Source organism: Sebastes fasciatus, chromosome 3 (genome assembly GCF_043250625.1).
Source record: "Sebastes fasciatus isolate fSebFas1 chromosome 3, fSebFas1.pri, whole genome shotgun sequence".
Classification (NCBI taxonomy): Eukaryota; Metazoa; Chordata; class Actinopteri; order Perciformes; family Sebastidae; genus Sebastes; species Sebastes fasciatus.
This window is the reverse complement of record NC_133797.1, coordinates 5151005-5166331: the sequence shown is the minus strand read 5'-3', so window position 1 is coordinate 5166331 and position 15327 is coordinate 5151005. Positions and strand designations below refer to the sequence as shown.

The following is a 15327-nucleotide window of genomic DNA, read 5'->3' as shown; positions in this document are numbered from 1 at the left end:
TTTGGTATGATGGTTGACAGTGTGGTCTAGTTGTGCCTGTTGGGGGTTAGAAGTCCAGAGAGCCCAAATTCTTTGACATTTTGGCCAAAAACTGTTTTTTTTCGACTTCAATCTACAGCTAATGACTTGGCACCATGTTGGATTCATTACATACTTGGAATAAACAAATTAGGATAGCAGTCTGATAGTTGCATCAGACAGCTGTTTTCATGTTTGTCTGTGTATACTGTATCTGTCCCTATCTAATAAACCATACCTACATGAATAAGTCATGTGTTGTTCACGGCAGCGATTTTACAGGAGAACTTTATGAAAACTAATATTGTACTTGGAGATATATGCACACTTATTAAAGCTATTGATGCTCTGTTCTGCCATTCTTTAATGCTATTTGATATAATCTTGGATTTCTACAACCCATGATGATGATGATGATTTCAACAGCTGCTCTACAGCTGACTGCGAGTGTCGGTAGTCCGGCCCTCTCCTCTGAGCTCCGGAGGACCTTGATGGTCAGACAGCGCTGATGAGATATTGAGCGGAATTTGATTTGAGATTTGAGTTGGCTGATATATTTTACATTTGTAAGGTGCTTATGGAACAGTTATGGCTCACTAGCACAAATAACACTGCTGGTTTAATGTTTATGATAGAGTGGATATAATTGAAGTGAAGTTAAGTGTGTGAGAGGCATCATTATACGTATAATGATGACTCTCACATTTAATGTCTAGTCTGGCTTAATTTCACCACCTCACCATCTGCGTCTCCAGTTTCCCCTACCTCGGTGTCTCCATAATGTGCGTACGCATGGATCAAAGTTTCCGTACAGCTGCGCACATTCTCCCGTCAAGTTTGTTTTTATAGATCACAACTGTTGCGTGGGATGTGGCGTACGCACATTTCATGCCCTGTTTTGTGCGTACGCAACGGAATTAAATGAGACCCCAGATCATTACTTGGACAGAAAAGAAAAAACAAAATTAAAGCTGCAAGCAGCAATGAACGGGCCCTCGCCCCTTGTGCATGTCAAGGGAACTGGCGGGACGCTGGTCAACGCGGCTGTGCATTTCCGTGACTGTCTGATACTGCACACACGACTTAGATGGTATTTTTTGCGTGGAGTGGATGGCGCTGGAAATGATGTAGTTCAAATTTTGAACAACTTCCTGTGTCCACTATGTGACACTAGAGAACACAACCACACAAATGATACACTATGTTGCTGTATATCGTGTAGATCACTATATGTAAATCTCATGTAAATCGGATGTCACAGATGGCTGACTTCCTGTTGTCAGTAGGTGGCACTATGACTATAACTCAATATGGGTGTGTAGATGTCTTCAAGCCTGGACTTTTATCCAGCATGTCAAATTTGGGGCATATTGGACAACGTTAAGTCTAGTTACAACTGCTTCCTGTAATGCAAATTGCCCGTCTCGCCACGGCAACGCTGTTCCACAAAAACCCATACATTACATAGTGTTAATGTAATGTCAACTGTTATTTATACCCAATAAATGATTCATATTTGGATAATAGTGTTAGTAAAACAGATTACTGTACCTCATATCCTTGTTTCAGCCAATCAGAGCATAGTAGCATATACGTTAGACACGGATTGTTAATGCATCATTTACATGTGATCAAGTTCAGGTCAGATATCATTTGTGCTTTAACAATCAATGTCTCAAATGCTTTAATTCACTTCTTTTCAGTCTATATACAGGTCATGGAATATTATAGTATTTCACTATTTTTATTAGTCTGTGACGGCATGAAAGTGAAATGCTGCATTATATTACTCAAAAACATGGCTTTATTGTGAATCCCATACTTCAACATTTCCACTACACAGTGCGCTCAGTTTAACAATCTGTGCACACAGGCACGTAACAAAAGTAATAACTGTATTGAATAATATCCTGCTCTTGCTTTGTTCAGGTTAACTTAGCAGATAGCTAACATTAGATCCTTGAAATAAAGACCCAGGAAACCGGAGTAGAGTGTCGGGCCTATTATGGCTTCCTTCTTGCTTTCCTTTTAAGCCATATTTCTATCACCAAGCAACGTGTCAACAACAAGGCTTTTATTAAATAAAGTTACGCTCATTCATTTTGTTCCTCACGGTTAGATGTCCAGTCAGTAGCTTTCTGTCGATGGATGCATAGATGGCAACGTGCAGCCTTTGTGTGTATGTGTGTGTGTATGTGTGTGTGTGTGTGTGTGATAAACTACATAAAACAACCAAAACAGGATATGCTGCAGCAACCCAAAGTAAAGAAAAAGATCAACTTAAACTTTGTCTTTGTGAAATGAACAAGTTACTGTATTAAAGCCCGTTGAAAAACGATTTGGTCTCTTGGCGTCCTGAAGCAGCCTGCGCTGTGCACACCTGGTACTAATCACTATGACGCCATCAACTGGTGCCAATTTATTAACAGTTTAATGCCATGGTTGGCCACATGGGGCACAAATACCAACCACTATTCTATCAACATGCTGTTCATCTTATAATAAGGAATATAACTTATCCTTTTTTAATATTTGGCTCCTAAAGGGCCTTCAGTTAGAATCTTTCCTTCACTGTAAAACTGTGGAAACATACAAAGTATGGCATTACAAACTGCCCATATACATATGCATGAATACACAACTCAAATTTAACATATAACCATCACATAAGAAAAAAGAGGAGCAAATATCATGAGGCCTGCAGGCCTAGTTAGCATCTGAGCTGATTTTAACATTGTGGTGAAATGTTACTACATTTAGCATCTATTACTACAACATGAATGTAACATCAAAACATAAAATACTCCATGAATATATCAAAGAAGACCTTTACATGCAGAAATACTTCCAGACTTTGACCCTCTAAGGCTACCAGAGGTGAAAAGTAGGAAGAAAGTGCAGCATGTCCTCTCATCATGTCCTCTCAGCGTGTCCTCTCAGTAGAGTCAGAAACAAAAGGAACAGACTACACCAAGAGAGGAGGGTTAAAATACATGAACACAAATGAAATACATTTCATCACCACTAGGTGGCTCCAATGCAACACAAAAAATGTGGAGGCAGAACAAATAATATGACTTCATTTATATGAAGTGAACTCATGGGGAACCACCCGCCTTAACAAAGGGAAAATAATAATAGCCAGTTAATGTTGTCCCATAGGAACAGTTTCATAAAGTATACTAAACTATCAATTATGCAGCATTAAACAGACCAGCATGTTTATTCCACAAGCATGTATTTCAAAGATAATAGTGGTTAGAACACAATATTAATCTAACTAATTAATTAAATAAAAACAAACCAAAAAGAGTGTGTGTGTGTGGGCGTGTGTTACTCATGTTGTGGGGACATAAATCTGTTTACACAGTCGCATTGCGGGGACTAGCTTTCCTTTTGGGGACAAAATGCACGTCCCCATGAAGCAATGTAATGTCCTCTAAAGTGACACAACGTGTGTGTGTGTGTGTGTGTGTGTGTGTGCGTGTTCGTGTATGTGTGTGTGTGTGTGTGTGTGTGTGTGTGTGTGTGTGTGTGTGTGAGAGACAAAGACGAAATGGTGTTCTTGGCCGCATGGCCTACAAAACAATATGGCTGATAATGTAAATTATCAAAGATGGCCACCGGGTCGTCAGCCACATGGTCTCTTTGTCTTGTCTGAACACGTGTTCGGTCACAACAAGGTTCAGGTTCAGGTGACTTTATTTGTACCCGTAGGTAGATTTGTTTTGCAGCAAAAGAGGATGACATCCGTATTGACAATAAGTTAGAGCACAGACAAGAGACAGACACACCAAAAACATGACAAAGAGTACTCAAATGCTTACTGGGATCAGGACCCAGCAAAAAGAAGACCACAAGATCAATATAAAGAAAAGAAAAACACTGAAATATCAGGACATTGAAAAAGACACAAAAAATGAGAAAAGGGATAAACAATGTGTGTGATGCGGGAGTTTTGAGATTCTCTCTGAATGTGTATGTCTGTGTTTATAACCGATTCACAGTTCATGTACATTGATGTGTTTCGGATAATGCACCGTTATAGAAAAGATGGTTAGTGTGCATGCAGTACCCCGTGTCCTTGTGAAGCATAACGAAAGAATCAACTGTGGCAAAGCCAGCTACCCAAATAGCCTGACAACTGACTACTACTACTACTAGTATGACAACAATAAAACTCAGTGAATAGCATTAAATCAGATCAAGTTAATGTTAAGTTAAAAAGAAGGAGTTGAGACCAAGTCAAGACAAAGGCAGGACAAAACCAGGGGTCTCATTTATAAAACAGTGCGTAGGATCCATACTAAAAATGTACGTGCGCACAAAAAAGTTGGTGCGCTGCTCGGCTGCGCACTGCGTCTCAGTTTTCTCTGTTTGCTCTGTGTTTTGTTTTTTGTTTTTGTTTAATTGCTGTCTAAATTGTTGCGTCTGTAAGAACTGTCCTTGTGTAATGTGTAAGATGATGACTGCCCTGAAAACTACGCTTCTGATTCTGTGGATTATTGGCCTCCGTGGACAATGTTTGTCGGTGCAATTTTCAACCACACACCTGAGTGGCAACATGGACAGGTGTGGCGAGGAGCCGTGCCTCGCACGCTCGTACAGTCGCGAGACTTTGCTGGAGCTACAACCCGAGCTGACACGGGAGATGACATCAAGCCACGTCTACCATTCGATGCTGGATAACATCCCTCAGGAGAAAACAGTGCGTAGGATCCATACTAAAAATGTACGTGCGCACAAAAGCCGAAAATGGCGTGCGCCAAAAAAAATCTGTCTTATAAAACTGTGCGTACGCGCACCTTCAGGCAATGTTCCCTTTATAAATCACAGTCCACCTGGAAATGTGCGCACGTGAATCCGCCTCAGATCTCGCCTTGTACACGCCCACATTCAACCATAAATGGTCGATGCAAAGCATCTCATGAATGTTTCTGCATATAAATGAACCTGCTGATCAATGGATCTTTCTTTACGGTGAATCACGGCAACTGCTGAGAGGAAGACTCAGAAGAGAAAGTTCTCTGACACCGAAATCGAGGTGCTTGTGGGTGAGGTGGAGGTTAGAAAAAATATATATTGTTTGGTGGCCACAGCAACGGTGAAACAAATAAAAAAGAATTAACTTAGTGGCAATATGTTACTGTTGCGGTTAACTCCGTGAGCACGACAGATAGGACGGTCCCTGAAGTTAAAAAGAAGTGATCCGATCTGAAGGTGGAAGCGAAGAAGAACATTGTGACCAACCGTCAGAGCGTGTCTGCTACTGGTGGGGGGGCGAGGCCACACCTGAGCTCACGCCGCTGAAGCCCGAATGGCCTCCATACTCGGGGAAGCAAGTGTGTGGGGCATTGTGTCGGAGAAGGAGGGAGACGCAGACATGACTGAGACCACAGATGAACCAGGTAAAGCACAGTTTTATCTTTTATTACAGTGTTTTGAAAACAATTTAAACATATGAAAAACCACAGTGGGCTCATGTATGGTGTGTTTTAGTCCTCCCAGAGTCGGGAGCGGTTGGTGACGTCAAGGTTCCTGGCAAGGAGGTTCCCGGTGAGGGGGTTCCCGGTGAAGAGGTTCCTGGCGAGGGGGCTGCAGCCACAGAGCGTCCGGCAGTTGCCAGCACCAATGAGTCCTGTGCACATGGCACACCTGGAAGTGGCCGCGTCCTGACCGACGCTGTCCTGCAGACACAGAGGGACACAATCAGCGCAATTAATGTAATAACTGACGAGCTGAAAGAAATGAGAGTCGTGCTTTCTGATATTGCATCCTCATTAAAAGATCTTGTTAAAAAGTAAACCTTACTTGTTGTCCTTCCTTCATACGCCGCATGACATCCTCACTGGTCCTTACTCCCTGTTGAAATCCCTCTTGTCGGCAAGGGGGCTGTGGGCCAGGGTCCTGATGCTGGGGAGGTGGGAGGCCAATCCTCTCCCCCTCGCCATAATGTGCAACACAGCACACGCCCTGATAATCTGGCAGACTTTTTTGGGATGCCACTTGAGGCATCTAAAGACCGCCATCAGCATTTGAGGAGGCCGATGGCTCGCTCCAAAACTGAACGCACACGAGTGTGGACATCGTTGTAGCGCACCTCCTTTGCACTCTGCGGGTTTGGGAATGGGGTGAGTAGCCAGCGCCTGAGGGGGTGGCTACTGTCACCTGCAGATTATAACGGAAAGTAATTATACATCAGGCTTGAATGGTTAGAATTCCTACAATACGGTGGTTATTAACTTACCAATAAGCCAGCCATCACGCACAGCGCCTGCCTGTAGTCTGTTCCCTACACAGATATAAGTCAGGATAAAGGAGTCATGTGTTGAGCCAGGCCATCGTGCTACCACATTTGTCATGTCCATGTTGGAGTCACATGTCACTTGGACATTAATTGAATGTACATGCTTCCGATTAACTGACATATATTCGTTATCATATGGTGCCCTTATAGCAATATGAGTGCAGTCAATTGCAGCGATTACATTTGGGAAACGAGACATTGCTGCATTGTATCGACAAGTCATACTAATAATGCCGTCCAAGACGGCAGTCATTATGGCACTCAGGAACGGCTGTGATATCCCGGACCTAAGGATATGAATTAACAGAACTGTATTATTACCAAAAGGGGCTTTAGGCAGTAAGGTAAACATTATATATGATAATCATATCAAACACATACCTGTCAGCTAATTCCCGCTGGTAACAGCCAGTTGCCAGAAACCCCAGAGTGGTCAGTACTTGGATGTTAACCGGGATGGCGCGGTTCCGTCTGGTTGGTCGCACTAATGCTGGACCCAGTTCAGCACATAGATCCAAGAGCATTGCTCCAGGGGATCTAAATCGGCTTATTGGCCAGTCGTCATCATGGCCCAGCAAATCATCACGGTCCCTGAACACTCGTTCCCTCCTAATCCTCCCATTCAGGTAGTCTTCCAGCAGTGCCAGCACATCCATCTTGCAACATTACGCACGAGTGTCACCGCAGTATTTATTGGTTTTCCAGCAATCAAAATAATTGCTCCACACCTTGCCAAATTGATCGTTTCAATTAGTGCTATCCCCCACCCTGGATATCATTTGTAAATGGAAGTTTGATAGGTGAACACAATTTATTCATTTAATTTATTCATTTAACTGGTTATGGTGAACTTGGCCTGCATTAGACCTCATAAAGAGGACATGGAGCATAACGATTGTCTGAGAGCTGTCACTGGCTTTATTTCCATACTTTGTTAATTTACACAATCCACATGTGCAGGTGGTGAAGATGCGTGGAGAAGGCAGTGTGTGTGGTGCACAATGGTGTCTCCAGAGCGCTCTGTGCGCCACAGTGCATACATAGTATTATAAGACATTATTAAAACTATTGGCGCTCTGTTCTGCCATTCTTTAATGCTATTTGATATAATCTTGGATTTCTACAACCCAATGATGATGATTTCAACAGCTGCTCCACAGCTGACTGCCAGTGTCGGTAGTCCGGCCCTCTCCTCTGAGCTCCGGTGGAGGGGAGGGGGTGAGGGACGTGATGGTGAGACAGTGTTGATGAGATATTGAGCGGAATTTGATTTGAGATTAATTTCAGTTGATTGATATCTTTTACATTTGTAAGGTGCTTATGGAATAGTTATTGCTCACTAGCACAAATAACACTGCTGGTTTAAATGTTTATGATAAAGTGGATTTAAGTATGAAGTGAAATTAAATGTGTGAGAGGCATCATTATACGTATAATGATGACTCTCACATTTAATTTCTACAGTCTGGCTTCATTTCACCACCTCACCATCTGCGTATAGTTTCCCCTACTTGGTGTCTCCATAATGTGCGTACGCAGGGTCAAAGTTTCCGTAAAGGTGCGCACATTCTCCCGTCAAGTTTGTTTTTATAGATCACAACTGTTGCGTGGGAAGTGGCGTACTCACATTGCAGGCCCCGTTTTGTGCGTACGCAACGGTTATAAATGAGACCCCAGACCAGTGCGAGTAGTCCTACACTGTACTTGTGATAAAATGTGGAACATGCAAACCAGAGGCACTCGTCTAATTGATCTGAAAGATCCACATTCAAGTACAAACACCAACAGAAAATAACAGAAGATTCCTTGATTCACTTCTTTGATTGCCATATTTACGTATGTGGGATTTTCCTTTGTTTTCTATGAGAAAATCACAGTAATGATCTTAACAAATAAATTGAACAATGTGGAGGCAGTTTAGTGATATAACACCACAGTTGTGGTCTTGACCTGGTCTTGAAATAAAACCCAGAGTCCTCTTTGTCTGTGTTTCCTTTGATTTATCATACCTCTTATAACACCACGACCAGGGATTAAAGCATTAGTTTTGAGACGTGTGATATTATTTGAACGGCTTTGATACAAACCTGATGAATGACTGTCCGTCTTCAGACTACAGCTGGACTTCAACAACCACTTTTCAACAAAGCTCTTAAAGGAAGATCACACATTGTCCTGTTCTTACAAGTCTTTATTATGTAAAACAAGTCTACCGCCACAATCACAAACTCTTTAACACAAAAGTTATTTAACACTTCATCATTGAACGTTTTGAAGAATACACGATGGAAATCTATAATTCAGTAATACACACAACAAAGTTCAGTATTTGGCTTTAAACGGAAAAAATAACACCGGCCGATCCGTCCCAAGGCCCCAGATGTTTAGTCCGTATATTAACAGCTGAAAGGGTTCTTGGAGCAGATGAAGCGGAAAGAAGAGGTACACGGGTAGTTGCCCCAACCATCTGAAATTTGATTTAAAAAAAAGAGAAAAAATAACAACATTAACAATAAATCCATTTTTAATCTAACAAATTATACACCATAATGTTCACTGTAATATCACTGAATTGCCTTTTTCCACAGAAAATGTAATAAATTAGCACTCAGACCAAAAAGGGTGAAAGATGGAAGACTTGTATACTCTAATGTCACTTTAACTCTGATCTGGGCATTGTTCCCTATCAAGACATATAAATACAGATATCCACTCTCTGAGACCAAGACAGAAATCCAGGTAGAACATTCACACCTCTTACAACTGTATTTATATATGTAAATCTTATTTGGACTGAAAAGAGATGGAGAGCTTGTGGCACTCATGGTTAAGTGTGAGTGAAACTTAACTTAACTTAAACTGATTATAACTGGGATGGAAAAAATATTCCAAAAATGATAAATGTGTCTGATGTTGCCCTCTTCAGCAAAAAAAAAAAAGAAGCCAGGCAGCACCTTCACAGATAGCCACGTTGTAAACTTGATCTGAACTAACACATTAGCTAAGGCTACGTTTGCTTCACGGGTGAGAAAACAATAATTGAAAACAGGTAAAAGTAGTGAGAAGTTTAACTCATGTAACTAGTGTGCCAAGGCAAACAGGTGGACTTACTGCTGGTGCGTAAGTAGACGCAGGGGCAGCCGTTGGCGGCTTCTTGGGCGTACCAGTTGGTGTAATAGAAACCCTCACGGTCGATCCACATCCACCGGCCCTAAGAGAAAGAGAGCATGAGTGTAAGGAAGTGTTGTCTTATAGTCTCTTCATTTGCTCTTGTATTCATCTTGTGTAATTCTAGACCCCATTTTAGACCAGGTCCTGATCTTGATCTGGACATAGTGGTATTTTCTTCCTAAATCAGACCTGCAGATAGAAGCCTCCGAGCCACACGGTGGTCTGACCGGTTGTCCGTGTGATCTGCTGGAGGAAGCTGTACTCTCTGCCGTTGGTCGCAGAAGCCAGGTGGGCACCCAGGCCATTGCAGTACTCCTGTCAGACAGAGGAAGCACATCGGGATCTTTTGGGGCTATACAACTAAATAGTTTTTCTTAATTTTCTTTTCCAAATGGAATTGTCTTTAGCTTCGATGTGAGCAGCTCATCTTTTCATGGACTGATGGTGACAGACTGACTGACCTACCGTCACCATCCAGTGGAACATTCATCGTTTGATGGTTAACTTCTAAAGTAGTCTATAACAAAGTCTATCAGATGACAGGAAAAGCTATACGAGTTATTAAGCTGCTCACAATACCAATATAGAAGTTATTATATTATATATTATTATATTACAGCAGCAGTACCTCGGCACTGTACCAGTTCATGGGAGCATTGACGAAGAGGAAGCAGCGAGAGCCGAGGCTGAACCAGCCTTCTGGACAGAAGTTATAACGAGCTGCAGACAGACAGAAGAGAGAACAGAGCAGTTTGACTGACTGAAATACAACGATAAGAGGTCCTTTCTAAACTCACTTTTTACAGCCTCCTAAGGAAGAAACTGCTGTTCTAATGACACCAACATCTGTCTGTATGTATCTGATGTATTTTGGAGAATAGTTAGTAGTGGAGTATAATAGACATGTTGTAAGTAGTTAATATAATAACACATGCAAAAATACTGCTCTGGTCCTTTAAAGCACGTCATGCTTAAATACTTAAGACATTTGACGTTCTACATGACATTTGTGATATTTGGAGAGAGGTGTTTGACTTTTATTTGTATTTTCTCTTTCAATGGTGTCATTGTTGTTGCCATGACGACCTCAGTCATGAAGGAGCATAAAGGAAAGATTAAAACAGTGAAGTGGGTCTTACATTCAGGTGCTGCTGCCTCCTCAGACTGAAGTGCTGCACAAACACAGAGAAACAGTCAACACAATGATTAGTACTATTGTGTAAAATATACAATATATATATATATATATATATATATATATATATATATATATATGTATATACTGCATAGAGAGAGAGAGAGAGAGAGAGAGAGAGAGAGAGAGAGAGAGAGAGAGAGAAGTAGTATAAAAATAAATAAAAAATATTGTACATGTATTGTGTGCATATTGTTGTTTAAATGTCTTTAATCTAATTGAACTTTTTTCTATAGTACAACAATATGTGGGACAGGTCGGGAGTACTTGATAAAGTATAACTGTGATAACTGAAATATGTATTTCATGGCTAAGTTGACTATGAGCAGCCGCAGCCTATAGGGTGGCGTGTGTGTGTGTGTGTGTGTGTGTGTGTGTGTGTGTGTGTCCTTCCTGATTACCGTTTCTGGGAACAGGGACAGAATCTTCTGGGACAGACGCTTCTTCTTTCTTCATCATCTTGTCCTCCATCTCTGAAACATCAACAGCTTCATCAGACCTCGTTTTAGTTGAGAGTATTTGACATTACAGTATATCTATCTTGAATTATTCTTCCCTTTCAACAACAAACAGATTGACAAGTCAGAAAAACTCAAAACTTGAAATCGGAGCATACTGGTGGAACTTGTTTATCCTGGCTTTGGATATTAGTTGACTTAGTTGAGCTATTTTGATCATTTGTTTAGTTAATTTTTCTCAACTAGCTGTCACATCGCAGGCTAAATAAATCATTAAACCAAACAGAAAAAAAGCTGCATGAGATTTAAAGAGGACACTAACCAGGTGCAGCAACCGACTGTTCCTTCAGGGCCTCTGCTGCTGCTGCTTCTGTGGATGAATCACATTAATGTTGGTGTTAGATAGATGTAGGTCTGACTGTCTGTCTGTGTGTGTGTGTGTGTATTAAAGCAAAGACCTTCAATACTGACCTGGAGCATGCTTCTCTTTGTCTTCAGCCGGAGCTGCAAATGCAGCACAGAGGAGAATGGAGAGGACCAGGACCGTCTTCATGGTGATGATCAACTGTGGAGAAGAAAAATCTGCTGTTAAAAATATAGAGAGGGAGAGCAGAACCATGAGCTCCACTGAATGAAAAGAAATACAGCAGGTGTCTAACTTACTTGTCAGGTAAATGTAAGGTGATGTTGTTCAGGTATCAGCTCAGTTGGATGCAATGATGATGAGGAGGTCTCCCTGCTCTTTATATTCACACTTGAACCACGAGTCACGTTCATGGGGGGGGGGGGGGGGGGGGGGGGGGGGGGTGGGGGGGGGGGGGGGGTGGATTGCAGAACGTGCCGATATTTGCAGGAAGATGATTGCACATAAAGATATGAACCTGAACTCTGATCTTTTTCCTGACAGCATGTAAACAGTTGCAGCACAAACTCTCTCTGTTGTTGTGATCTCAGATCAGGTTAATGGTTTAAAGGAACTGGAACTTGACTGGATATTCAGTGAGGTCTGTGCGTCAGCTGTGGGTTCTGCACTATTAAAGGACATATGAACAGTTGTGATGCGCTATTCAACATTTAAGGTTCAATGTGTAAGATATGGACATCATTTTAGTTTAATACATTCAAAAAATTAACCAACATTATCAACAGAATGTGAAGAGATTAAGTGTTGACATTATGTCGAAGAGGTCTATGTATTGTTTTTGTATTCTTACCCTGCTGTTAGTAAGTAGTCGGCTTTATTTTAATAACCTATGACTGTGAATTTAGATTGTATGGAGCCAGTAGTAGAGGTGAAATGCTGACCCCTGTTTGATAATCACGATTATTTTGATCAATATTGAAATCACGATTATTTATCACAATCATTCATAGATTTTAGAGACAACATATTTTTATCGCAATTTCACATTTAAATAAACAGAGCGCTGCTTTCACTTCCATGTTGTGCTACATTCCAACTGTCAAAAATTCTAAATATTATCCTTTTACTTTGTAATTGTCATCTAGTGTGGTTATTTGCATAAAAACACACAATTAGGAAATACATTTTTATTTAAATATTTGCTTTGATTTAAAAAAAATCTTGGCATTAGCAGTTTTAATTATATATTATAAGCTTCTTAGAGCTAGTGTTAGGAAGTTGAAGAGGACATATTTTATATTGCAGTGAAAACATCTCCTTCAAACAACTGGATTTATTCAAATTTCTCGCCAAAAACTACATTTTACAAGATCACATTTGAACGCATCATGATAGCGTTAGAAGTTACCATCGCCCAATACTCATTTTTAGTGATTAGAGCTTGAACGCACCACCAGCACTTCAGCTCCGTGCTGTCAGCAGAAGTGTCGGTCACTGTGATCATTGTGATCACTCTGAGCGGCATCATGGGAATGAATTACAACATAACGTGTCTGATTAAGTTAGTTGTTCCAGATGTTTGTGTGACGTTACTGTCTGTGCCGCTATGTGCCGACGTAAAACCATCATGTGGCGGCTGCTCTTGTGACTGGCAGAAAATCCGATATGAGACTGCTGATTTCAGAGCACTTGATTTACGCGTGGCACACATTTTAAACATCAATATCGCATGCGATCATGTTCATTTAATTGTGAGAAACCAAAATCAAGATCGCGATTAAAATTCGATTAATTGTGCAGCCCTACCAGACATTACACATTGCACCGTTAAATAAAAGTACAGAAGTATGAGCAGAAAAAAAAATTTACTTTGTAAACTACTAAGTTATAGTAGTCATTATGCAGGAGGAATGGCCTCTGTCACATCTGAAGAATCATAGTGGAATAAAGGAAGTCTTAAGTCTGTTTATCGTTCTTGTAAGTCTCTAGTGAATCAACATACTTTGATCACCGCTTCAATCAAGGAAGCAAGACGCCTACTGAAAAGGAAATAACACAATGTTTTATTGTTTTGTTTCTCAAGAGTTTGACGGTAGCTGTAATAGAGCTAACTGGATTCCTAGCTTGCTGTCATGGTTTTATTCCCGTATTTTGGTTGAAGTGTACCCACTTTACCATTCTCTAGACGACACAAACTCTCTAATCCATCACCTTTTTCTAAACGGAGCCCCGCCCAACTCTGACCAGCAGCTCTAATCAGCTGCTGCTGGCTCTGCAGTGATGGCGTGATCTGAACATGTCTTCCAGTAAGGACAGGGAAGTCCAACTATTTTCTGAGCTGTGTTTATGACTCTCTGGAGAGCTCTTCTGTCTGCTGCTGAACAGTTGGCATACCATCTTGTAATATAGTGTCAATACACTCTGTGGAGCAGTGGTAGAGTATGTGCAGCTCACAGGTTGCTTTTCCTAAGTGTCCTAAAATGAATAAAGGTGCTGTTGAGCCTTTTTTTGTTACCAGAGCAGTGGGGTTGATCGTCTATCTGAGGTCATCTGTGATGTGTGTTCCTAGAAACTTAAAGCTGGAAACCCTCTCCACTTCTAATCCTGTGATGTTTAGAGGAGAGGGGTCCTCGCGGTGTCTCCTTAATTCTAGGATGAGTTCTTTGTTTTTTTTTGATGTTCAGTGATGGATTGTTTTCCGTGCATCATCCTGCCAGTTTGCAGACTTCACCTCTCATCTCTATTTGAGTTCAGTCCCACCACTGTTGTGTCATCTGTAAATGTAATGATTGTGTTTGAGGGGATGCAGTCGTATGTAGAGAGCAAATTGTATCACAAAACAGATGTCAGTGATGATGTCAGTGTGAATGCCTCTGAATGGAGAGCCCCTCAGTGCTAACTTGTAGACCGTTTTGATTTGATCATGTGTTTTACCTTTTACCCGAAACCAAAATAACATCATAATAATCTGCCCTTTTTTTGTTTTAATGTTCTACATTTGGCCCATTGCTGTCCATGTAAATGAGGCAAAAATGCTGCAGATCTAATGTAAATGTTTAGGCTTTTCTATATGAGCTGTTGGGCTGAATTTAACAGAACTATAATGTTTGGTAGGAGTCTCGTGTTTCATTTTTCTCTGGGTATGTTTGCCAGTAAGCAAGACAGAATTAAATGTATACTTGCCCCCAAATCTTCAAGCGCTCACTCTCTGTGAGCTTGAAATGTGTCTTTAACCAGTTTGTAATTCGTGTTTTCTCAGAGAAGATTGTGCTCAGCTCGGGGCGGATGTTTCATCCTTAAAATCGCAAAGGTTTTCTAAGGAAGTTTGGTGCAGCGGTTTTGGAAACAAAGGGGTAAAAGAGGAACGTATTTCATAAAGTTAAATTCTTAACATTTGTTTCAATAATAAACTAATGATTAACTGCAGTTATCAGATAGATATGGTGTGATAAAAGTAAAACATGCAATATGATGTTGTTTCCTGGTTCAGATTCAGATTTATGATAGGGATTTAAAGGGTGTGGAGTGTTGGGAAAAGCACGGCAGAGTGCCGACCTCTCTTACTGGAGGAAGAGGAGATAACAGATTATTAGTTTGGAAGAAAAGACAAAGTAAAGGATTTATTATACTAAAGAACAGGCTTCCAGTAAAACATGTTCATTTTATAGCCATGATGACTGATAGGCTGCATACTGGACTCTAAAACGATCTTCAATCATCATTTCATTGAATCAATCATTGCTCTATGTGTTTTATGGCTGTAAAATATGTGTGTTGTGTGTCTCTCTTCTAGTGCATTCTAATCCCGGGGGTT

At 40.9% G+C, this 15327-nt stretch overlaps 1 protein-coding gene across 1 annotated transcript; it reads right to left on the bottom strand.

Moving 5' to 3' along the window:
• Positions 1–8502: 8502 nt before the first annotated feature.
• On the bottom strand, positions 8503–11872 carry LOC141765148 (ladderlectin-like). The gene is made up of 9 exons (XM_074631141.1): positions 11813–11872; positions 11621–11714; positions 11472–11519; positions 11093–11164; positions 10636–10668; positions 10125–10216; positions 9686–9811; positions 9437–9536; positions 8503–8792 (listed from the first exon to the last, which is right to left on the bottom strand). Exons 2-9 carry the CDS (start codon positions 11700–11702, stop codon positions 8722–8724), a joined length of 624 nt encoding a protein of 207 aa, XP_074487242.1. The 5' UTR covers positions 11703–11714; positions 11813–11872; the 3' UTR covers positions 8503–8721.
• Between the last annotated feature and the right edge of the window lie 3455 nt (positions 11873–15327).

Bases quoted from the DNA above. Each gene is read 5' to 3' on its own strand.
- LOC141765148 (XM_074631141.1), bottom strand. From the start codon at position 11,702: ATGAAGACGGTCCTGGTCCTCTCCATTCTCCTCTGTGCTGCATTTGCA. The intron at 11,520-11,620 runs GTCAGTATTGAA...ATTCATCCACAG, and splicing joins CAAAGAGAAGCATGCTCCAG to AAGCAGCAGCAGCAGAGGCC. The intron at 9,537-9,685 runs GTCTGATTTAGG...TCTTTCTCTTAG, and splicing joins TCGGAGGCTTCTATCTGCAG to GGCCGGTGGATGTGGATCGA.